This window comes from Nicotiana tabacum, chromosome 7 (genome assembly GCF_000715075.1).
Source record: "Nicotiana tabacum cultivar K326 chromosome 7, ASM71507v2, whole genome shotgun sequence".
Classification (NCBI taxonomy): domain Eukaryota; kingdom Viridiplantae; phylum Streptophyta; class Magnoliopsida; order Solanales; family Solanaceae; genus Nicotiana; species Nicotiana tabacum.
Genome location: NC_134086.1, coordinates 79617545 through 79643678, shown reverse-complemented (window position 1 = coordinate 79643678; position 26134 = coordinate 79617545). Strand labels below are relative to the sequence as shown.

The window sequence follows — 26134 nt, the reverse complement described above, 5'->3', positions numbered from 1 at the left end:
TCCTTCTGACACGCACGAGTTTAATTTTGATTCCAATTCAACTCACAAGACCTGAAAATTATGGATTGTGGCAGAGAGCGATGTGAGTTGCACTTCTAGCTAAACGAAAATTAGGGTTCGTGACTGGTACTTGTAAAAAGGAGTCCCTTAAGAAGGAACTACATGAGGAATGAAAGACATGCAATGCAATTTTCTTCTCCTGGATCATGAATATAGTATCACAGAACCTAGTTAGTGGAATTGCTTATTAATCTGATGCTTATTTAGTTTGGAAGGAATTAAAGGAGAGGTTTGATAAGGTTAATCGTGTAAGGATCTTCCAATTGCATAGAGAAATTGCAACAATCTCACAAGGAACAAATTTTGTAGACACTTATTTTATAAAGCTGAAAGAGTTATGGTCAGAGTATGATGCATTGGTGCCTTCACCTAGATGTCATTGTGTGAAATCAAAGGATTATATCGTGCATCTTTATCAGTAGAGGTTGCTTCAATTTCTGAGTGGTCTCAATGAATCATATGATCAAGCAAGGTGACAAATCCTAATGAAGACAACAGAACCAACACTGAATCAGGCCTATGCTCTGATTATTGAAGATGAGAGTTAGAGGTCAAACCCATATCCAGCCTTAACTGTCAAAGTAGAAGCAAATGGTATGGAGGCTGGTAGAGGGACAATTCCTAGAGGAGAGCCAATTGCCTTGCAAGCTGGTAGAGGACAGCCTTATAAAGGAAAGAAACCTTTCATGAGATGTGACTATTGCCATAAGAATGGACATTTGAAGGAAAATTGCTTTAAATTGATAGGGTATCCAGGGGACTTTAAGGCAAAAAGGCAGGTTGTGGCTAACAATGCTACTGGTGTTCTTGAGCATGAACAACAGACACATATGAATGGAGAAAAAAGAGCAAGTTGTGATCAAGTAGTAGGGCATTTCTTCATTAAGGATCAGTACAGACAGATACTGAATATGTTGAATAAGGATACTTCTGTACCACAAGTAAACATGGTAGGTATTACTACATCTCTAATGGCTAATTGCTCTAATAGTGAGTTGATAGTTGATTGTGGTACAACTCATCGCATAGTTGCCTCATTAGACTTACTGCATTCTAAAACTAAGTTGAAAGGTGAACAAAAAGAACAAGTACAATTGCCCACTGGTGAGAGAACTGACATTACTCATACTGGTAGTGCAATTATTCTTAAGGATTTGGAGGTAAAAAACATGCAATTTGTTCAAGACTTCAAATTTAATTTAATGTATGTATCCAAACTCACCAAGGAACTCTGCTGCTCAGTTCCTCTTCATCCTGACTTCTGTGTATTTCAGGACCTTTGGAGTGGCAGGGTGAGGGAGATTGGTAAGGAAAAAAAGGTCTATATATGGTGAAGGATGCACACATAGCAAAAATATTGCAACAAATATCAGCAACCACCACACAAAAGCCAGAATTTGATAGTCATCTTTGGCATTAGAGATTAGGACATGCCTCAGTTAACACAATGAAGCATATTAAGTCTTTTCAGCACGCAATAGTAGACTGAATGTATATAAGGATTGTTCAATTTGCCCTTTCGCTAAACAAAGTAGGCTGGTCTTTCCTAGAAGTTGTTCTAGAAGTGTCAGTCCTTTGCTATAGTTACATATGGATGTTTTGGGTCCTCATAAGTTCCCTACACATGATAGGAAGCATTTTTTCTTGACTATTGTGGATGATCATTCAAGATATACTTGGGTACATAAAGAGTGATGTTATAGTGATATTATAGAAGTTTCTTTCTATGCTTAGAACACAGTTTAATGCAGTTGTTAAGACCATTAAAACATATAATGGGGAAGAATTTCTTAATAAATAATGCAATAACTTGTTGGATCACTATGGTATAGTACACCAAAGTAGTCATGCATACACAACCCAACAAAATGGGGTGGTAGAAAGGAAACACAAATACATTCTTGACACAGCAAGGGCACTAAAATTTCAAGCTAATGTGCCAACTAAATATTGGAGAGAGTGCATAACTACTGTTGTGTACCTTATCAATAGGCTTACTACTGTTGTTTGAATGGAAAAACACCTTATAAGTTGTAGTATCATTGTAGACACCTGATTTTTGACCCCCCCCGAGAATTTTCACATTTTAGCGTGAATATGTGAAATTGGGGCTAATATAGCCATTTTAACCATTTTTACTTTATTTCGTCGCGAAAGAAAAAAATTACAAAAAAAAATATATATAAAAATTTTTAGTTTATGTATTTCTCATAAACTTGAAAAAATACAAAAATTGTACTTTATTTTGTACTTTATATAATTTCGAAAATTACCAAAAAATATAGTTCTATTAATGTTTTATAGTCATTTTAATTTTAAAAAATACAAAAAATATTACTTCATATTTTATCTTTATATTAGAAAAACAAAAATTACAAAAAATAGTTTTGTTAATATTTTTGTAGCTATTTTAATCTCGAAAAAATATTAAGAAAATAATAATATAGTTTTGTTTTAAATAATTAGTCTTATTTTAGTAGCTATTTTGATTACATAATCAGTTGAGCAACGTCGTGTTCCTATTTCTCGGGTCCGGGCAAAAGAATAATATTCGGGTTCAAACTACCCGGTTTTAGGCCTAATTTCGGACCTAGCCCATAATAATCCGAGTCCACCACACGTGAGGGGACACGCGTGGGGAACACGGACGAAACACGATACACGGGGAACCCCACCACGCGTGGGGGACACAAGTCTCGAACCCCACCACGCGTGGGGCTCATTTTTCTTGGCAGAAGTTTACAAATGCACGGGCAAAAACATTTGGAAAGGAGGACTTTGGAAATTTTGGAACGGGTACTGTAGATCATCTTCTTCCTAAAGAAGAAGAAGAAAAAACCCTTACGGACTCCGACCAACAGCTCCCCCCCTCGTCGTCAACCACCACTGCCCCTTCGTCGGAGCTCCAGCTCCAGTCCGTCACCTTCCCATCGTCGACCACTGTCCAAACCACCACCAAACACTGCCTCCATCAACAACCCGCCAGTCCACGACCACCTACTGCCCGTTACCAGCATACCACCCAACTTCTCCATCGTCGACCACTGTCCAAACGCCATAACCATCGTCGACCACCATCAACAAAGCCCGCCATCAGCTCCCTCCGTAAAACCACCACCCAAACCACCACCCAAACACCACCACCGCAGCTGCTTCCATCTCCAGAAACCACCCGTCAAGCAGCAGCTATTGCTGCTACATCGCCACCACCAAAACAACCATCGTCGCCAGCTGGCGTCGCAGCTGCTTCTGCCTCCTCCATCACCACCGTCAACAAACCACCCAAAACCCTACGAGCCCCTACTCCCTCTCGTCCAAACAACACCACTAAACACCACCCCCGTCAACCATCGTCCACTGCCCAAACGACCCCTCGCATTCCCGGAAGCGAACCAGTAATCCCACCACCAAACAGGCCCGTCAGTAGCCCCCCCTCGCGTCGACCTTACTGCTGTCGACGTTGTTCCATCTTTCGCGAGTAGTTGTTGGTTGCTGCGATCCTGCCTTGCCGAGTTTTCTGTTTTCCGTCGAGGTCGACTTTGGGTCGTCGAGGTCCGGTACGTCGAGGTTGTTGTCCGAGGTTTCTTCGCAGGTCCAACGCATCGGACGTTAATCTCAAGTAGGTCATCTCTGCCCGTGTCCTTCATGTTTGCTGTTTAGTAATATGTATATGTGTTTGTTGAAATACAACCCTAGTTCATGTGGATAGTACGCGAAATTGCGCGAGACATATATACATGATGATTGCGAATTGCTATTTTTGATAATTAACTCTCGTATGGTATTGAAATTTGGCCGTGAACGTCTTTTCTGTTGTTTCGTTATTTTAAGTAGCTATTTGACATTTTGTTTCTTCATGTTTAAATTGTTGTTATCCAAATATTTGTCATAATAGGGGTTTGCACATATTTTGAAAGGTGTTAAATATTTAGTTTGTCTTAATAGTTGTTTATACATGTCGTAGCAATGTTGAAATTATAGTAGAAATTTAATTCCGTGGAAAATACTCGCTTCGTCAAATAAGTTCAATTTATAACCCATGACCTCGCAAAGTAGCAAAAAACGTAGTTATTTTAGCCTTGTCCTTTTTCTAAAAGAAAAAAAAAGAAAAATAAATAAATAAATAAAATGAGACGAGCCTCGAAAAAATGCACAAGCTGCGGGGGCATCTAAATGTATATATTAAAATAATTAGAATTCGGGACATGTCGTTTAGCGAATTTACGGCCTTACCCAAAATAACAATGCGCTAGTTGCTTTAGGCGCGCCTTTAATAATTTATTCTCCCTAACTCGGGTGCACATTTATGTGGCCCAAATCCAAATCTCAGCGGAGTCGAAATGTGTTTCTAATCACGGGTACATTGATTGTGACGTGGTTCGAGATGCGTGTCCATGACGTTGCAAATTCTTTTTTTAGAATAATAAATGAGACGAGCCTCGACAAACAAAAAATGCAAATTGCGGGGCCCTCATTAAATACTTGTTTTAAATTTACTTAGAATTCAGGAGGGCCGCTTAGTGAATTTCGTGGCCTTCCCAAAATAATAACACGATAGTCTCTTTAGGCGCGTGTTTAATAATCTACTTTCTTAAACTTGGGTGTGCATTTCATGCGACCCAAATCCAAATCCCAAAACGTCAAATAAAATGTGTTCCGGATTATGGGTGCATTTCATGTGACATAGTCCAAAGACATGTTTTAAGCGATGTTCACATTCTTCTAAAAATAATAATAATAAAGTGGTAAAAAGTTAAAATTTGCACATAAGTTCATATTTGTATAAAATCAGATAATCAAGCCAAATATAACCGTTGAGCGACCGTGCTAGAACCACGGAACTCGGGAATGCCTAACACCTTCTCCCGGGTTAACAGAAATCCTTATCCGGATTTCTGGTACGCAGACTATAATATAGAGTCATTCTTTTCCTCGATTCGGGATTAAAATTGGTGACTTGGGACACCCTAAATCTCTCAAGTGGCGACTCTGAAATAAATAAGCAAATCCCGTTTCGATTGTCCTTTAATTGGAAAAAACTCCCTTGCACCCTCGCGGGTGCGGAAAAAGGAGGTGTGACAATCATACACAACCTTCACTCAACCATTTGAAAGTATTTGGTTGCCTCTGCTATGCTACTACTTTGGTGCATGGAAACAAATTCTTAGCAAGAGCCAAACTAGCAGTCTATCTTGGATAATCAGAAACTCAGAAAGATTACAAGCTGCTGGATCTCTCGACTAACCATTTTGTTGTTTGTAGGGATATTGTGTTTAAGGAGCACTTATTTCCTTTTGTTTTGCCTTCCCTATGAAAAAAATCCATGGTCCCTGATAGGGGAGTGTGCAGGTTAATCATGAACCATTTTCAGCTGATTATGACTTTCTACAACAAGAAGATCTTAAAGGCATTGAACTTGCATCCACTTCTCATCTACAAAAAGTTGTAGTCCCACCAATAATGGATTCAATTCCAACTCATGGTGTGGATAATGGACCTACTGAGGAAATGCATAATGGGCATTTTATAAATGAGCATACACAAGGAGAAACAAATACAACACCAAGCTTACATGACATTGTAAGTGAGGAAGAGTATGAACCAATGTACCTGCCACAAGATGTAGACATAGTGTTGATACCCAATTTTTTCCTGTATTTTTTATATGCAAAACGCCTTTGAAAATAGCATGTATATGCATATATAAGTTTATCCCAAGGTTACATTATTTTTTCTTAATATTTCAAAGATTTTCAAATCAATTTACCGCCTTATTTTATCAAGAAAAACCCAATAATTATCCCCAAATTATCATTTTGATGATTTATTTATTGGATTCTCATTTTTATATTAAAATATAGCTAAGACATATTTCACACATTTTTTTTACAAATTTATTTGTTTTTTAAGGATAAAATTGCATAATTGCAATATTAGCCATTTTTATGTTTAAATCCGTTTCATGTTTATAAAATGAGATTTTGTATTTTTAAATTGATAAATATGCATTATAAGTCATTTTAGTGCTTTTAATTTGTTTTCAAAAATTTGTTTATTATTTTTTTTATAAATTAAATGGGGAAAAAGGGGTTATTTAACTTATAGCCACATTTGACCTTTTAATTTGGCCTGATTAAACCCAATACCCAACCCAAATTAAACCAACCCAAGATCCAAGCCTAATACTCAATCTACACGACCCAACCTGGACTAAATCCTAGCCGTTGATCATATTTGATCAACGGTCCAGTCCGCCCTTACCAAATTAAACCAAACGACCCCCAAGACCCATCTCATTCTTTACTCAACTGACTCTCTCTCTATCTCTCTATATATGGTTCTCTCTAGAACCTTCCCCCTTCCCCTCCTCTCCTATGAGTTCCATCCATCTTTCACGGCCACCACCTGGCCTGAATCCATGGTGGTTTCACCACCCACCAGCCTTCTATGGCTCCTCACGCTTGGTTACTGAAATTTCATGACTTGACCACAAAGAGCTGGGTCTAGACCCTTGTTGATTCAAGTTTCACGGCCATCTCCGGCCTTGATCCGGCAAGCCATGTCTGTTTCGAGCCTGGCCTCGACTCCTCCCGCTTAGGTCCAAGCCTTTCTCACCGTTTGGGTTTCTCTGAAACCCTAGCTTTTGAGGTTTTTCTGATCTCTGTAGATCTGTTCCAGATCCATGTTTTTCCTAAGCTTTTGAATGATTTTCTGATATTTCTTTCAAAAGTTATGCTTTCAAAGCCTTTATTTTCCGATCTAAGGTTTTTAGATGTTTCTCTGATTTTCCTTTTTCTTTTGTGCTTCTTCTACTATATTTCTTCTACTGTGTTCTTTGTGTTTCTTCTACTACATTTCTTCTACTGTGTTATCGTTAAGTTTCTGCTACCATGTTCTTATCAGTTTCCTCTATTGTGTTTTTAAGTTTCTACTACTGTGTTCTTAATTAGTTTCTTCTACTATGTTTCTCATTAGCCTCTTCTACTATGTTTCTTTTACTGTGTCTCGCATGTTGTTCTTTTACTATGCTTCTCATGAGTTTCTACTACTGAAAGAGCATGCTAAGGGTCTTAGTTCCTTTCTGAGACCTCTAAACCTGTTTCGATTAGTATCTTTTCCTTGATTGTTTGTCCTCTCATCTCTGCACTCGATTGATGATAAAAACCCTAGAATTTGGAGGTTCATCTGAGTTTTGAGACCATTGGCTATGTGATTTGCTTGTGTTTCATCTTTGAACTTGCTTGATTTTAAAAACCCTAATCTTTTGGACCTATTTGAGTTCCTGGAGTTGTTTCATCTACTGCTTCATTAAGTTTCAAAATCATGGTTTCAATTTTGTTTCTTCATATGATTCTGACTTTTGCTAAACTCTATAAGACCTTTTACTTGACCCCTTTTCGCATGCCTAATACTTGTGTGCTCTTTATATGTGCTGAACTTCCCTCTAAAAGGGCTTTCAATTTTTGCTTAATTTCAGACTTCCTTTTGTATAAGTTTGATTGATTTTTTTCCTTGTTTGCTGACTGCCCTGTTACTCGACTTAAGTTAAAAACTTTTCTCAGCTTTTCTGACTTGGTTCATTCATGGACCAGTGATTACAAAATCTGTGATCCTTGATTTACTGGCTACCAATTGATTTCTCTTACATTATTTATGCAACTGTGTATTTCAAAGCTCTGCCCCTAAAATAAACTTCTATGTATTTATCCCTAATTTCCTACTTTGCACAAGATATTTATTTGATTTCTTTCCTTAAATAGTTTTACCTTTTGAGTCCGAATTCCTTAATTAAAGGAAGTCTTGTGTTGATTGATTCTTAATTGACATCCAGTTCCTTAATTGTTTTCTTACCTTATGTCTTCCTGTTTTTTCACACTATAAATACACGACTCTTTTATTAGCACACCCATCACTCATAGTCTTTCTGAACTTACACTTACATGCAATAGTATTCTCTCTTATTATCTGCACTGTGGCCTGTTTACAAGACCTACTGCTTTCTCTATTTGTTTCTTTGAAACTGATATGTCCTGATTTAAGCTTTAGCACCACAACAAAATGTTTATTTACTGCTTTCGTATCTATGTCTACTCACTGTTTCTGTATAGTTCAACACTTACTTTAGCATGCTAATTTCTTTTTACCTGTTCTAATCTGAATCCCAAACCCCTGCCCACTATGTGTTTGAGATATGGTTTAAGGCATGACAATATGCAAATTATTGTCCATGAATTAAATTTGATCCCTTGAGATCCTAGCCTCTAAATAGTGTGTTCTAATAGGCTTATGGGTATGCTGGCATTCTCTATTGCTGGGCATACCCACAACCTGCCCTTGCCTCTTTCAATTTCCCTATTCATCCTGAACCCCTTATGTGTACTTATCTGTAGCTCTTTCCCTCTCCTTTCCCCTTTTTAGAATTCTGTTTCTGCACTTGCACACTCTCTTAGTCTTTAAGTTCTACCCCTCTCTTGTGAGCCTTGCCTTGGGACCCTTTGAGCTCCCTCTGAACTTGGACACTTGAGGGTTGGCCCTTTCACATTGCACTATTCCTAATCTGATAATACATTTGGGTGTGAGCATTGCCCGGAGTCCTTTTTGAGGCTCTTAGGGAACTTTGACACACTCGAATGGGAGAAAGGCTTTGGATCTTGATCTTATGGAGTTGGTTTACCTTATATTTCAGACATGAAGTCTGATCAGACTCTCCTTTAGTTGTACTTTTATTTACATTTTTTGATGTATTTACTTTATTCTGGGCTGTAATAATTTGTAATAAACTCTTGGGGATGGCTAGTGAAAAGGGCGGGTAACTATGTATGCAAATGGTAGATACCATGCCTATAGGTCATTTTAAATTCTACAACTCTCATATAGAAATCATGCCTATAAGTCGTTCGGAATTCTGCATATGCATATAGAAAATAAGCCTATAGGTCCTTCTAAATCTTGTATATCCATTTTCATCTAGAAATCATGTTCATAAGTCTTAAACAATCAACTGCATATAGATATCATGTTCATGTCTTAAAACAAATTCTTCCAGTTAGATACCATGGTTAGAGGTTAAAACCCGTCTTCAGCACCTAAATATCATGCCTATAAGGTTTCTGCACTTTTACTATAAGGCTTCTGACCAACTACGTGTAGAAATCATGTCTATAGGAATTATTAATCGAATCTGAATTGCTTCATTCGCGTCTAGAGCTAAACCAGTAATAACAAGGATCATCATTTGCAGAACTCATGACCTTCATAAAGAAAACTTGCTTTCCTTAATAATCTGACAACCTCTTTAACCAGTACGTATTCAGTTTATTATTATTGCTTTCTGAATTCAGTAGATACCATGCCTATAGGATCCTTGTCCAACACTTAGGCAAGCCTTAGGGTGAAGTTATAAACTGAATCTATGCTATTAACTACAACCAGCAGGCAGGCCTGATTCGGGCTTCTTATCTGAATTATGTAATAAATCAGTCAGTCTGCCTCAACTGTTCAGTTCTTAATCAGACCATAAATAGTTTGTGAAAGTCATGCTAATTATGTGCTTTCTTTGTTTAAGGAGGTATATCTGAGCCTTTTACTTGTTATGTGCTTTCCCCTAACTTGCTATACATGTTTTTTGTATGTCGCCTTAGAATTTTGCCTTTGAAACTATAAATAAGCCTAATATCCCTCCCCCTTATGATTAGTAGTCCTAAATGCCTCCGGGACTAATAGGATTGGGACGGGTAATAGCATGCAATAAGTAAACGAGATCATTCCACGCTTTAATACCTTAACAGGGTGGGAAAGGGTAGATATGGATATGATGACCATGCGATAACGTCTCGTGTAGCCCCTCACTGAGGAGTGATTACCGGATGTTGTGTGGGGTGATCCATATTATTAATAAACCTAGGACCCCCCCTTTTCCCTTTGTTTCTTTGTTTCTTCTAAAGATTTCAAACTATTTCTTTTAATTCTTTCCAATTTTGTTTGTAATTATTATGTGAAAATCCCCTCTTATTTGAAGTTTTATTTGCCTACATGTTATTTGTACCTAAATTCACAACAATAGTCTGGCCAGGAACCACACTAGTAGATCCTGAGGGGTGCCTAACACCATCCCTTTGGGATAATTTCAAGCCCTTACCCAATCTCTGGTTACTCAAATCAAACCTTCTTGGTGTCCTAATGCATCTTAATCATTAGGTGGTGACTCTTCAATTCAAACCCAAATTCCCAAAAAGGAAATGAGTTGTCCTCCCAAATGTCATAAACCTGATTTCGCGAGAAAAAGGGGGCGCGACAGCATGGCGACTCCGCTGGGGATCTTTTAGGCTTTTACCATTTCAGACTATTATTGTGGCTTGACATTTTCTTTATGTGCCTTTTTTTGTTTAATACCTTTAAGCATTCAATTCCCCTTTTCAACTACAAAATTGATTTGTCTTTTTGTTTCTTTCCTTTATTTCTTTTACTGCTTTCCTTTACTGCTTTCCTTTATTACTGCTTTAAATTATGAAGAACTGTTGTATTTACTGCTTTCTCAACGTGCAAATACGTGACAACCTGCTTTAGTTATTGCATAAACATGTTTTCAACATCATTTTCCACTCGTGCCAAACAAAATACCATAGCAACGCTTATAATGAGTGGTTACATTCTTCCGATATTATCACCTCCCTAAATCCGGCAAAGGCATATTTGCGGTAAAACCAGTCGATCAACGGTGTAGTCGACGGTTCTGCGCCTTTCCCTCTTGAGTTGTCCGCTCAAGGGTACCAGTCTAAAACCCTATAGAAACCTTACTCTGTTTAATTGTGCATGCATCATGGTCAAACCTAGCCGAGTCAGTTATGTTGTCCGCATAATGACTATTTAAGATAGCCTTGTCCAAAGTCCACTGGGTTTCCCTAAAACCCAAACGGATACTACCACGTTTTGTGCATTTATTTGGAGAACTAAATATTTTTACGCCAATTATTGATATTTAATAGTCGAGTCTGGTGGGGGTAAGGGCCTAACCCTTTTGTCTTACATAAATATGAGGCACGAAGTCCCCAGATTCGGCATGGTCACCAACATCTACCCAAAATTGCTAAGCTAGTGGGAGAATCTTCATTCTAGTGATCAGACTCTTGTTCAGAAATACCTAGGAAATCTACCTTCTCTCTTGGAAATCCAACCTAACAACAAGATCATAGAAGCTGCTACTCTGTTCTGGGATTGTGATAGGTCTGTGTTCCGCTTCGGGGACATTGAGATGACACCCCTACTGGAGGAAATAGGAGGATTAGCTGGTATACCATGAGAAACTCCGGGTTTGTTAATGCCGAAAAACTGCAAGGGTAGAGGTTTCCTCAAAATGATGGGTCTAAAGAAGAATCCAGACTTGACATGTTTGAAAGAGTTGTATATTCCCTTTGATTATTTGTATGGGAGGTACGATCACAACAAATCTTACCGTACTTATCCTGACGAGTTAGCCCTCACATCATTGGGGCATATTCACCGAAGGGTCTTTGTCTTTATGTTTTGCTTTCTGGGGATAATAGTGTTTCCAATGAAGAAAGCAAGGATCCACACCAGGCTATCTATGGTAACCAAAACTCTATGGAGGGAATTGGTGGGAAACCATTTAGCATAGTGCCCATGATCATTGCAGAGATATACCGAGCCTTGGAGAAGTGTCAACAAGGAGCCAAACATTTTGAGGGCTGCAATTTACTACTCCAGCTCTGGCTCATGGAGCATCTCCAAAAGGGTGAATATCGGCAAGAGATTCAGCGAAGGGATTAGGATGATCACATAGCCTTCCATCATCCAAGACGAATGAACTACATGCCCAACATATTTGCCCAGCCAGAAGACACCAAGAGGTGGTTAGAGCTGTTTGAAAATCTAACTAAGGATTAAGTACAATGGATGTTCGAGTAGTTCCCTACTGAGGAATTCATCGCCCGATCCAGGGATGCACCATTTCTGATACTGATCGGTTTGAGAGGAACCTACCCTTACATCCCTCTCCGAGTTATGAGCAGGCTGGTAAGAAGCAGGTTATACCAAGAGTCGACAAGATGAGTCACTTCCGGGCTGAATTTCAGGATGATGATAGCCCTTACAAGTGCCAAGCTCAACATATGTGGCACTGCAAAATTGTCATGGGCAGGGATACCATCGAGCCAGACAGATATTATGCTGGTTGTACTCCATACTATTCAGGCTAGTTGGAGGATAATCATAATGGTCTGGGTTAACCTGGGTTTGTTCGAGGTCACAAAATCATAGATGAAAAGGACGAGGCACATGTCAAATACAATCAACTGCGCAAGAGGATTTGGGAATGTGAAAGCGAGCACCGTGAGATACAAAAAGCCCACCAAAAGCTGATTGAAGAGTGGAAAGACATGGCTGTCAGTTCCAACAAGAGACTGGGATACTTGGAGCGGGGTTTAGTATAACTGGAAAGGAAATTTATCAAAAGAATCGAGGATTGCCATAATGCTGAAGGAAACGAGGGCGGACACCTAGCCAGAGCCTACCTGTTGCTGGGACTTCGCAAGTTGGTGAAGCTGTTCGATGGAGCCAAAGATGCCGAGTCTGGGGAAGGTCCTTCCGGGACCAAATAGATATGAGCTTGTTCTTTTGCTTTGAGAAATGTAATAATGTCGATGGCCACTAGTGACATTTTATTATTTAGTGTCGTTTTGGGATTCGTCTACTTTTTATCAACAAAATGAAGCATTTAGCACTATAAGTTCTTCAAATCAATTTGTCGCTAGGCCTACCTCGGGCACAAAGAGGTTCCCCAAGTTAGGACACGATTTACATTCTTGCACTATGTGTTTAAATATCGCAATAGTTTTCTTATAATCCTCACTAACTTGTTACCTTTTTGTTTTTACTTTTGTTTTATCCCCCTCCCCAAAGGTTAGTTCGTGCACTCTGGCATCATCATCCTATTCCACGAGATCTAGGGGCCCTCCACCCACTCCTCCTCTTAGTCCTATCAGAAACAAGAACAAAGGGAAGATGGAAGATTCGAACAACACCAGAAAGGAAAACTCATCTGAACGGGTAGAGGTAACTCATGGTACTCATGTTTCCAAAGAAAGTGTGTCCCAACTCGAGCAGAAACTGTTGAAGTTCCAGGAGGAACTTAATCAAGTTCGGAATCTGGCGAATTTGTCATTTTTCCTCACCACTCCAGACATTAATTTCCCAAACACTCAACACCCCATACCTCCACATATCCCAAAAACACAAAACCATCCTGCTCCTCACCACCACTGCAACACTTGCCAGACCTCCAACAATACTCCACTGCTCATCCTAGAACCGTTGAACTCCACAAATGACCATTTCCACGCTCTTCATAACACCCCCATCTATGCGGAAACCGTACCACACTCCACCCAACCCATCTCAAGCACACTCAAGTTTGATGATAAAGACTCACTCATCAGGAACCTGGCTGAAGAACTTAAGAAGTTGACTAGCCGAATTCAGGGCGTCAAAGGAAGTAAAGGGATTGAAGTGTTGAACTACGAAGATCTTTGCATACAACCCGATGTCGAACTGCTCGAGGGGTACAAACCTCCTATGTTTGAGATGTTTGATGGTACAGGGGATCCAAGAGTTCATTTGAGAACATATTGCGACAAGATGGTCGGAGTAGGAAAGGACAAAAGGATCCACATGAAACTTTTCATGAGGAGTCTGAAAGGAGATGCTCTGTCTTGGTACATTAGCCAAGACCCGAAGAAATGGTCAAACTAGGTGAGTATGACATCCGACTTTATGGACAGATTCAGGTTCAACACAGAAAATGCACCAGATGTGTTCTACATCCAGAACCTAAAGAAGAAGCCCACGGAAACATTCCACGAGTATGCTACATGCTGGAGATCAGAAGCTGCTAAGGTCAGGCCTGCTTTAGAGGAGGAACAAATGAACAAGTTTTTCGTCCGGGCTCAGGACCCGCAGTATTATGAAAGGCTAATGTTGATTGAGAACCATAAATTTTCTGACATCATCAAGCTGGGAGAAAGGATCGAAGAAGGCATCAAAAGTGGTATGGTTACAAACTTTGAAGCCTTGCAAGCTACCAATAAGGCTTTACAGTCTGGTGGTACACCCAAGAAAAGGGACGTAGGTGCCGTAATGGTGGCACAGAGAACCAAATCCCCTATCAAATACCAAACCTATCCAATTCCCCCACTCACATATCATCCTACTCCGAACTACCAGGCAACCTTACCCTCTTACCAAACTCCACCACCCACTTATCAATCACCTTTACCTCCCACATATCAACCTACCTCACCAAGATATTCCCAACCTGCACATGTCTACCAAGCCTACAATGCTCAACCATCCCACTATCAATCGCCTCCCACACGTCAAAACTTTCCTAGACCTCGATCAAATTTTGACTGAAGACCTCCCAAACAGTATACCGCCATTGCTGAACCCATTAACCAGCTATACGAAAGGCTCAAAGCTGCTGGTTATGTCACCCCTATCCCTGCTATAACCCCTGAGAACCCTTATCAATGGGTTAACCCAAACAAATCCTGTGCATACCATTCCGGCATGAAACAACATACCATCGAAGAATGTCGCTCCCTGAAAGACAAGATCCAGGCCCTAATTGATAACAAGATTATTGTGGCAAAGGAGTCTGCTCCGAATGTCCGCAATAACCCTCTGCCAAACCACACGGGTGGAGGTGTTTACATAATTGAAATTGAGGATGATTGGGACCCCAAGGGATCAATCAGTTTGATCACAGAAGGCGACGATCCAAAGAAGCCAATAGTCACCCTTAATCCGATTGTAGTCCAGATTTAGCCTTCTAGGGATGCTGAGGTAAATATGTCCATGCCACTTGAGTTTAAAGCACCATCCTCTGCAAAGATGCCAACACCGATTGAGGCCGAATTTATGTCACCAGCAAATGCACTTACACCCTTCGAAATTGCAGTTTTACCGCCTAAGGTGCATGCTTCGTTCGGAGTAAAGATGACCGTGCCAATTCCGGTGGCAATGTCTGCCGTAACACCATTCCATACAAATGCCATACCTTGGGACTACACAGCCGAGGCAAGAATAAAAGGGAAGGTCAAGTTCGGGGAAGCCATTGCGGCACAGGGTATGACAAGAACCGGTAGGGTTTATACCCCAGAACATTTGGCTGAGTCAAGCAAGCAGGCCTCTGGTCGGCCAACCATTACTGAAACCGGGCCCGATATCTCTGGAGAAAGATACAAGCTAAGGAATACTCGGTCATTGATCAGTTGAACAAAACGCCGACACAAATTTCTATCCTAGCTTTGCTACAAAATTCCGATGCAGACAAGAATGCCTTGTTAAAGGTGCTGAGTGAGGCATATGTACCAAGAAACATCACCGAAAGAGAGATGGCAAACATGGTAGGGCAGGTATTGGAAAATCACAAGATCACTTTTCATGAAGATGAGCTGCCACCAGAAGGGTTGAGTCATAACAAGGCGTTACACCTCACCGTGCAATACGAAGATTATTTTATCACCAGAATCCTGATTGATGGAGGGTCCAACCTCAACATTTGTCTGTTGGTAACACTCAGGACATTGGGAAAGGGGCTGCATAAGATCAAGGATGGGGCCATCAACATCAAAGCTTTCGACGGTTCCCAAAGGTCCACCATTGGGGAAATCAGTCTGTGTTTTCAAATGGGGCCTACTTGGTTCGATGTTGATTTTCAAGTGATAGGCGTGCCGACATCTTACAATTTGTTGTTGGGACGATCGTGGATTCATGCCGTTGGGACCGTAATGTCAACACTACATCAGGCGGTGAAATTTGAATGGAACCACTAAGAGGTGATCATTCACGGCGACGGTAGCAATCCCATATATAGCCACCAGACCATCCCAGCAATCGGAGGCAGAAGAAAGATAGGCAGGGAGACCTATCACCACATCGAGCGAGTCAACGCCGTCAACAAGGACAAATGGTGGGACAATAAAATTGAAAGCATATTGAACTAGAGTGGATACAAACCTGGCAGGGGACTTAGCAAGAACCTCCAAGGAATCGCTAAGCCTATCAAACTAAAGAAACATGGCACCACCTTCGGTCTGGGATATGAGTACACTTGGGAAGAATTCAACAACTGGTTGCCACCATGGCACGGTCCTTACTATCCGATGGATTAGCCAATACCACATTTGGAGCAGACTTTACAGCCAACCGATGTTATCTATGGGTCAGAAGAAGAGGAAGAACTGGCAGCAGTGAGGAATTTGTTCCTAGAAGACGATGATATGGATTGTTGTGTTATTTTCGAGGAGGAGGGGGAGGAAGGCCCTTCCATACAGGCAGTAAGTAGAGGAGCATGCCTCAATAACTGGACCATCAAAACCACCAGAACCCGGGAAGCCTTGGGGTAGCAAGGCTGAACAAGCATCATGCACTATCTTTTATTTTTACTAGTTGACTTTCCTTCCGCATTTTAAAATTTTGCAATAAGATCTTCAATGTTCAAAACAGTTATGGAATTTATCAAAGTATTTCAATTTTTCCTATAAATCTTACTCTTATTATTTTCTCTCATTACTTTACTTATACAACATTACTATTACTTATCTTGATGAGCCAATGACTGTGACATGCAACGAGACAACGCAACAAATGGACATAGATTTAGAGGAAGAAGTCGAGAATTTTAAGAACAGACCTAATTCCAACCTGGACGAGACTAAGATTGTTAGCCTGGGAGATGCAGAGAACGTCAAAAAAACACGAATCATCGCTCATTTGTCACCATCAGAAAAGGAAGAGTACACAAAATTTCTAAGGGAATATGAGGAAATATTTGCCTGGTCGTATGATGATATGACTGGACTGAGTACATCTATTGTGGCACACAAACTGCCAACTGATCCGACATGTCAGCCCGTAAAGCAAAAATTCAGAAAGTTCAAGCCTGATATGAGTTTGAAAATCAAAGAAGAAGTCACTAAGAAGGTCAAAGCCAAAGTTCTCAGGGTAGTAGAATATCCGACATGGTTAGCCAACATTTTGCTGGTACCAAAGAAGGACGGGAAGGTCAGAGTCTGTGCCGACTACCAAGATATCAACCGGGCCAGTCCAAAAGACGACTTCCCCTTGTCGAACATACACATCCTGATCAACAATTGCGCCAAGCATGAGTTGCAGTCATTTGTAGATTGTTTTGCGGGGTATCATCAGATCTGGATGGATGAAGAAGATGCTGAGAAAACGGATTTCATTACGCCGTGGGGGATGTACTATTACAAGATGATGCCGTTTGGATTAAAGAATGTTGGGGCCACCTACATGAGGGCCATGACAACCATTTTCCACGATATGATACACAAGGAGATCGAAGTATATGTAGACGATATTATCATCAAGTCCAAGAAAGTCACTAATCACATCGAAGATTTGAGGAAGTTCTTCAATAGACTGAGAAGGTACAACCTAAAACTGAATCCCGCTAAGTGCGCATTTGGGGTTCCTGCCGGAAACTACTTGGGTTCCTTGTAATTCGCGAGGAATAGAACTGGATCCATTAAAGGTCAAAGCTATTCAAGAGTTGCCACTGCCAAAGAACAAAAATGACGTGATGAGTTTCTTGGGGAGACTTAACTAAATCGGCCGGTTCATAGCATAATCTGCAGTTATCTGTGAGCCAATCTTTAAGATGTTGAAGAAGGATGCCGCTACCAAATGGACTGATGACTGCCAAAAGGCCTTCAACAAAATCAAGGAGTACCTGTCAACTCCACTAGTTTTGGTCCCGTCCGAGCCAGGTAGACCTCTATTACTCTACTTTGCAGTATTGGATGGAGCGTTCGATTGTATTCTGGGGCAACATAATGAAACGAGGAGGAAGGAGCAGGCCATCTATTACCTCAATAAGAAGTTCACCCTGTACGAGGCCCGTTATTCTCTGTTAGAGCGCACCTGTTGTGCTTTAACTTGGGTAGCTCAGAAGTTGAGACACTACTTCTGTGCCTACACTACATATCTCATATCAAGGATGGATCCTTTGAAGTACATCTTTTAGAAGCCCATGCCCCAGCAAGCTAGTGTGTCGATGCAAAGGAAGCATCTAAACTACTAGAAGAAATCCATGCTGGGACCTGCGGTCCACATATGAACGGTTTTGTCTTAGCCAAGAAGATACTCCGGGCTGGTTACTTTTGGATGACTATGGAGACAGACTGCATCCAGTATATCCGAAAATTCCAACACTGCCAGATACATGCAGACATGATCAAGGTACCCCCAAATGAGCTTACTGCAACATGCTCACCGTGGCCATTCGCTGCCTGGAGAATGGATGTTATTAGACCAATCGAGCATGCCGCCTCCAATGGGTACATGTTTATCCTAGTAGCAATCGACTATTTTACTAAATGGGTCGAGGCAGTATCTTACAGAGCAGTGACTAAGAAAGTCGTGGCAGACTTCGTCCGCGACCATATCGTTTGTCGGTTCGGGATTCCGGAGTCAATCATCACTGATAATGGTTCCAATCTCAATAGTGACCTGATGAAAGCCATGTGTGAAACCTTCAAGATCAAACACAAGAATTCTACAGCCTACAGACCTCAGATGAACGGAGCTGTAGAAGCCGCCAATAAGAATATCAAGAAGATACTAAGAAAAATGATAGAGAAGCATAAGCAGTGGCTTGTGGAGCTATTATTTGCTTTATTGGGATATCGCACCACAATCCGCACATCAACCGGGCAAACCCCCTATATGCTAGTTTACGGTACAGAGGCCATTATTCCCGCTGAGGTAGAAATTCCCTCCCTAAGGATCATACAGGAAGCTGGGCTCGACAATGTAGAGTGGGTAAAGAGTCATTACGAGCAGCTGGCTCTTATCAATGGAAAGAGAATGAATGTAGTTTACCATGGTCAACTTTATGAGAACAGAATGTCCAGAGCCTTCAACAAAAGAGTCAAGCCGAGACAGTTCACACCGGGGAAACTAGTGTTAAAGAAAATTTTTCTGCATCAAGATGAAGCCAAGGGGAAATTCTCTCCCAACTGGAAAGTTCCATACATGGTTCACCGGGTTCTGACAGGAGGATCCCTTATACTCGCAGGAATGGACGGAGAAATCTGGCTGAAGCCGATCAATTTAGATGCAGTCAAACGTTACTATGTGTAATATTTATGCTTTCCTCATATGATGCTATTTGAACTACACCTACCTGATTCCCATTTAAGAGGGGATACGTAGGAAGCCTTATGGATTCGGTCACAATTCAATAAAATTTTCATTCCCCCCTCCCCGTAATTGGAAAATGGGGTAGAATTTTGAGGAGGACCCTCAAAATTACGAAGCAATTTCAGCTAGTCATCGCAAGCAGCCGTCAGAAGCATCAACCCAGTAAACTGGGGCAAAATTTTGAGGAGGACCTCAAAATTCCGTAACAAGAAAGGTCGCAATATCTTGAACCACGTCGCAATCGTCGGTTCATCTAAAGAAAACTATTCTCGATTATGTATTTATGTTATATTTTTTACTAAATCATGCCTGTTTGTTACCAAAATTGTTCTGTTTAGTAACACTACCCCAATGATACATACAATATCACCAGATCAAAGTCGAAAAGGTCAAGCAAAGCCAACAGGGATACGAACTAACCTCCCCTCTACAAAAGTCACGGTTTTTCTTTGGATGCAGACATTTGGATTGTGAAAGCATCCGACATGCTATACATTCACGAGATAAACAGTGTTCAGGAATACAACTCTCAAAATTGTTCACGTTTACCAGCATTTACTATCCACGCACGCCGGCGATATTCCCTATATCGCAACGTCCCTAGTAGTCACAATGTCGCAACCTGCTATTAGCTAAGAAACTCTATTACCATTTGCCCTTTTATTTTTATTTTTGCATTGCATAAGGCTACCATTTTGCCTTCCGAGACTAAGCACTGTCTCTATCTGCATTTCCTGCATTGCATAAGGCTACCATTCTGCCTTCCGAGACTATGCACTATCTCCATCTACATTTCCTGCATTGCATAAGGCTACCATTCTGCCTTCTGAGACTAAGCACTGTCTCCATCTGCATTTCCTGCATTGCATAAGGCTACCATTCTGTCTTTCGAGGTTAAGCTCTACCTCCATCTGCACTTGCATGACTGAAAGATCGCCGCTTTATTTTACACTTGCATGGCTGAAAGATCGCTGCTTTCTGTATTACATGGGCTGAAAGATCACCAAATACTGCATCTCATGGGCTGAAAGACCGCCAAATTATCCAAAGGCGTCATTGTTCGGAGGCGCCATTTTCATAGCCCGAGAACGCCATGCCATGGCCTGAGGATCTCCTTTAATCTTTTGCATCTCATTATTCAAAGGCGTCATAGTTCAGAGGCATCATTCTCATAGCCCGAGAGCATCATTTCATGGCCTGCGAATCCTTTATTATACACTTCATGGCCCAGGACATCATGGTCTGAGGACGTCATCGTCAGCATTCATGGTCCGACGGGAACTTGCATCATGTTTAAATTTACACACAATATATGCTTGTATTGCTTATTTGCAGGTAAACCGGCGAGCAACGGCTATCTCAGTAGGAGCGATCTCGCTCCAGTTCCCGTAGCCCTATTAGACCTTAACCATTCATCCCGACCTGAATATTGCGCCCGTTATTGAAAAGGTCTCTATCGGCATACTCCGCCGACGGATCCTGAACTACATATGGCCTGATTCCTGTAAGACCAGGGATATGTAGGCAGCTCAGGAGCCAGAGCACAACCAACCTCTTCAAACTATTTCGTTTAGTCAAAAATTGGCCATCATATCTTTACCCAACAACTCTTTCATCCTTCCCGGGTAAAGAGGGGCAGCTGTTGATACCCAATTTTTTCTGTATTTTTTATATGCAAAACACCTTTGAAAATAGCATGTATATGCATATATAAGTATATCCCAAGGTTACATTATTTTTTCTTAATTTTTCAAAGATTTTCAAATCAATATACTGCCTTATTTTATCAAGAAAAACCCAATAATTATCCCCAAATTATTATTTTGGTGATTTATTTATTGGATTCTCATGTTTATATTAAAATATAGCTAAGACATTTTTCACACATTTTTTTACAAATTTATTTGTTTTTTTAAGGATAAAATTGCATAATTGCAATATTAGCCATTTTTATATTTAAATCCGTCTCATGTTTATAAAATGGGATTCTATATTTTTAAATTGATAATTATGCATTATAAGTCATTTTAGTGCTTTTAATTTGTTTTCAGAAATTTGTTTATTATTTTGTTTTTATAAATTAAATGGGGAAAAGGGGGCTATTTAACTTATAGCCACATTTGGCCTTTTAATTTGTCTTGATTAAACCCAATACCCAACCCAAATTAAACCAACCCAAGTTAAACCAACCCAAGACCCAAGCCCAATCCTAAATCTACCTAACCAACCCGGACTAAATCCTGGCCATTGATCATTTTTGATCAACGATCCAGATCCGCCCTTACCAAATTAAACCAAACGACCCCCTAAGACCCCTCTCATTCTTGACTCAACCGACTCTCCCTCTATCTCTCTATCTCTGGTTCTCTCTAGAACCTTCCCCCTTCCCCTCCTCTCTGATGAGTTCCATCCATCTTTCACGGCTACCTCCTGGCCTGAATCCATGGTGGTTTTACCACCCACCAGCCTTCTATGGCTCCTTACGCTTGGTTACTGAAATTTCATGACTTGACCACGAAGAGCTGGGTCTAGACCCTTGTTGATTCAAGTTTCACGGCCATCTCCTTCCTTGCTCCGGCAAGCCATGTCTGTTTCGAGCCTGGCCTCGACTCCTGCTTAGATCCAAGCCTTTCTCACCGTTTGGGTTTCTTTGAAACCCTATCTTTTGAGGTTTTTCTGATCTCTGTAGATCTGTTCCAGATCCATATTTTCCCTAAGCTTTTAAATAATTTTCTGATATTTCTTTCAAAAGTTATGCTTTCAAAGCCTTTATTTTCCGATCTAAGGTTTTTAGATGTTTCTCTGATTTTTCTTTTTCTTTTGTGTGCTTCTTCTACTATGTTTCTTCTACTGTGTTCTTTGTGTTTCTTCTACTACGTTTCTTCTACTGTATTGTCGTTAAGTTTCTGCTACCATGTTCTTATCAGTTTCCTCTATTGTGTTTTTAAGTTTCTACTACTGTGTTCTTAATAAGTTTCTTCTACTATGTTTCTTATTAGCTTCTTATACTATGTTTCTTTTACTGTGTCTCGCATGTTGTTCTTTTACTATACTTCTCATGAGTTTCTACTACTAAAAGAGCATGCTAAGGGTCTCAGTTCCTTTCTGAGACCTCTAAACCTGTTTCGATTAGTATCTTTTTCTTGATTGCTTGTCCTCTCACCTCTGCACTCGATTGATGGTAAAAACCCTAGAATTTGGGGGTTCATCTGAGTTTTGAGACCATTGGCTATGTGATTTGCTTGTGCTTTATCTCTGAACTTGCCTGATTTCAAAAACTCTAATCTTTTGGACCTATTTGAGTTCCTAGAGTTGTTTCATCTACTGCTTCATTAAGTTTCAAAATCATTGTTTCAATTTTGTTTCTTCATATTATTCTAACTTTTGCTAAACTCTATAAGACCTTTTACTTGAGCCCTTTTTGCATGCCTGATACTTGTGTGCTCTTTATATGTGCTGAACTTCCCTCTAAAAGGGCTTTCAATTTTTGCTTAATTTCAGACTTCCTTTTGTATAAGTTTGATTGATTTCTTTCCTTGTTTGCTGACTGCCCTGTTACTCGACTTAAGTTAAAAACTTTTCTCAGCTTTTCTGACTTGGTTCATTCATGGACCAGTGATTACAAAATTTGTGATCCTTGATTTACTGGCTACTAATTGATTTCTCTTACCTTATTTATGCAACTGTGTATTTCAAAGCTCTGCCCCTAAAATAAACTTCTATGTATTTATCCCTAATTTCCTACTTTGCACAAGATGTTTATTTGATTTCTTTCCTTAAATAGTTTTACCTTTTGAGTCCGAATTCCTTAATTAAAGGAAGTCTTATGTTGATTGATTCTTAATTGACATCCAGTTCCTTAATTGTTTTCTTACCTTATGTCTTCCTGTTTTTTCACACTATAAATACACGACTCTTTTATTAGCACACCATCACTCATAGTCTTTCTGAACTTACACTTACACGCAATAGTATTCTCTCTTATTGTCTGCATTTAGGCCTATTTACAAGACCTACTTCTTTCTCTATTTATTTATTTGAAACTGGTATGTCCTGATTTAAGCTTTAGCACCACAACAAAATGTTTATTTACTGCTTTCGTATCTATGTCTGCTCACTGTTTCTGTATAGTTCAACACTTACTTTAGCATGCTGATCTCTTTCTGCCTGTTCTATTCTAAATCCCAAACCCCTGCCCCCTATGTGTTTGAGCTATGGTTTAAGGCATGACAATATATAAATTATTGTCCTTGAATTAAATTTGATCCCTTGGGATCCTAGCCTCTAAATAGTGTGTTCTAACAGGCTTATGGGTATGCTGGCATTCTCCATTGCTGGGCATACCCACAGCCTGCCTTGCCTCTTTCAATTTCCCTATTCCCCCTGAACCCCTTATGTGTACTTATCTATAGCTCTTTCCCTATCCTTTCCCCCTTTTATAATTCTGTTTCTGCATTTGCACACTCTCTTAGTCTTTAAGTTCTACCCCTCTCTTGTAAGCCTTGACTTGGGACCCTTTGAGCTCCCTCTGAACTTGGACACTTCAGGGCTGGCCCTTCCACACTGCACTTGTCCTAATCTGATAATACATTTGGGTGTGAGCATTGCCCAAAGTCCTTTTTGAGTCTCTTAGGGAACTTTGACACACTCGAATGGGAGAAAGACTTTGAATCTTGATCTTATGGAGTTGGTTTACCTCATATTTCAGACATGAAGTTTGTATCAGGCTCTCCTTATGTTGTACTTTTATTTACATTTTTGTGATGTATTTTACTTTATTCTGGGCTGTAATAATTTGTAATAAATTCTTGGGGATGACTAGTGAAAAGGGCAGGTAACTATGTATGCAAAGGGTAGATACCATTCCTATAGGTCATTCTAAATTCTGCAACTCTCATATAGAAATCATGCCTATAAATCATTCTGAATTCTGCATATGCATATAGAAAATATGCCTATAGGTCCTTCTGAATCTTGTATATCCATTTTCATCTAGAAATCATGTTCATAGGTCTTAAACAATCAACTGCATATAGATATCATGTTCATGTCTTAAAACAAATTTTGCCAGTTAGATACCATGTTTAGAGGTTAAAACCCATCTTCCACACCTAGATATAAGGTTTCTACACTTTTACCATGTCTATAAGGCTGCTGACCAACTATGCGTAGAAAGCATGTCTATAGGAATTATTAATCGAATCTAAATCGCTTCATTCACGTCTAGAGCTAAACCAGTAATAACAAGGATCATCATTTGCAGAACTCATGACCTTCGTAAAGAAAACTTGCTTTCTTTAATAATCTGACAACCTCTTTAACCAATATGTATTCAGTTTATTATTATTGCTTTCTGAATTTAGTAGATACCATGCCTATAGGATCCTTGTCCAACACTTAGGCAAGCCTTAGGGCAAAGTTATAAACTGAATCTGTGCTATTAACTACAACCAGCAGGTAGGCCGGATTCGGGCTTCTTATCTGAATTATGTAATAAATCAATCTGCCTCAACCATTAAGTTCTGAATCAGACCATAAACAGTATGTGAAAGTCATGCTAATTATGTGCTTTCTTTGTTCAAGGAGGTATATCTGAGCCTTTTACTTGTTATGTGCATTCCCCCAACTTGCTATACATGTTTTTTGTATGTCGCCTTAGAATTTTGCCTTTGAAACTACAAATAAGCCTAATATATCTCCCCCTTAGATTAGTAGTCCTAAATGCCTCCGGGACTGATATGATTGGGATGGGTAATAGCATGCAATAAATAAACGAGACCATTCCGCGCTTTAATACCTTAACGGGGTGGGAAAGGGTAGATATGGATATGATGACCACGCGATAACATCTCGTGTAGCCCCTCACTGAGGGGTGCTTAACACTTTCCCCTTGGTATAATTTCAAGCCTTACCCAATCTCTGGTTACTCAAACAAACCTTCTTGATGTCCTAATGCACCTTAATCATTAGGTGGTGACTCTTCAATTCAAACCCAAATTCCCAAAAAGGGAACGAGTTGTCCTTCCAAATGTCATAAACCTGATTTCATGAGAAAAAGGGGGCGCGACACATAGTACCAGAGGTAGAACCTGCCCTTACAAGTGAAGAATCAAGAAGATCTAGAAGAAATGTCAAAGAGACTTTGTGGTTGAAGGATTATATTACACAAAAGAAGGCCAATGGAACAACTTTGTATCCTCTATCAGACCATTTAACATATAGCAAGCTGTCAACATCTTGCCAAAGATTTATAGCAAAGATCTCTTCACCGACAAAACCTCAGAGTTTTGCAGAAACATCTAAAGACAAAAGATGGGTGGAAGCAACAGAGTTGGAGATTAAGGCCTTAGAAAATAACAAGACTTGGGAGATAGTGAACTTGCCTAAAGGAAAGAACATCATTGGCTTAAAATGGGTGTACCAGATAAAGTTCAAAGCAAATGGAGAAGTTGAAAGATTCAAAGATAGATTAGTGGCCAAGGGGTACAATCAGAAGGAAGGTCTGAATTATCATGAGACCTTCTCACTAGTTGCCAAAATGGTAATTGTGAGAGCAGTCATTATAGTGGCAACCTCAAAGGGATGGAACATATATCAAATGGATGTTCATAATGCATTTCTCCAAGGAGACCTATATGAAGAGGTCTATATGAAGCTACCTCAAGCCTTTAGAAGACAGGGGGAGACAAAAGATTGCAAGTTAATAAAATCCTTGCATGGTTTGAAGCAGGCCTCAAGACAATGGAACATCAAACTTATTGAAGCTCTTCTGGATGCATGCTATATTCAGAGTCTCTATGATTACTCATTATCCAAAAAGAAGAAGTAA

At 40.0% G+C, this 26134-nt stretch overlaps 1 protein-coding gene across 1 annotated transcript; it reads left to right on the top strand.

Moving 5' to 3' along the window:
- Window positions 1-656: 656 nt before the first annotated feature.
- LOC142162148 (uncharacterized) lies at window positions 657-26134 on the top strand. Its single transcript, XM_075218465.1, has 4 exons — window positions 657-1220; window positions 1335-1379; window positions 5398-5640; window positions 25364-26134. Exons 1-4 carry the CDS (start codon window positions 657-659, stop codon window positions 26132-26134), a joined length of 1623 nt encoding a protein of 540 aa, XP_075074566.1.

What these genes read in the sequence shown, in the direction of transcription:
- LOC142162148 (XM_075218465.1), top strand. Translation starts at nt 657, where the DNA reads ATGGAGGCTGGTAGAGGGACAATTCCTAGAGGAGAGCCAATTGCCTTG. An exon ending in TTATTCTTAAGGATTTGGAG is followed by an intron (nt 1,221 to 1,334) that starts GTAAAAAACATG and finishes TGTGTATTTCAG; the next exon opens with GACCTTTGGAGTGGCAGGGT. An exon ending in AGATTGGTAAGGAAAAAAAG is followed by an intron (nt 1,380 to 5,397) that starts GTCTATATATGG and finishes GGTCCCTGATAG; the next exon opens with GGGAGTGTGCAGGTTAATCA.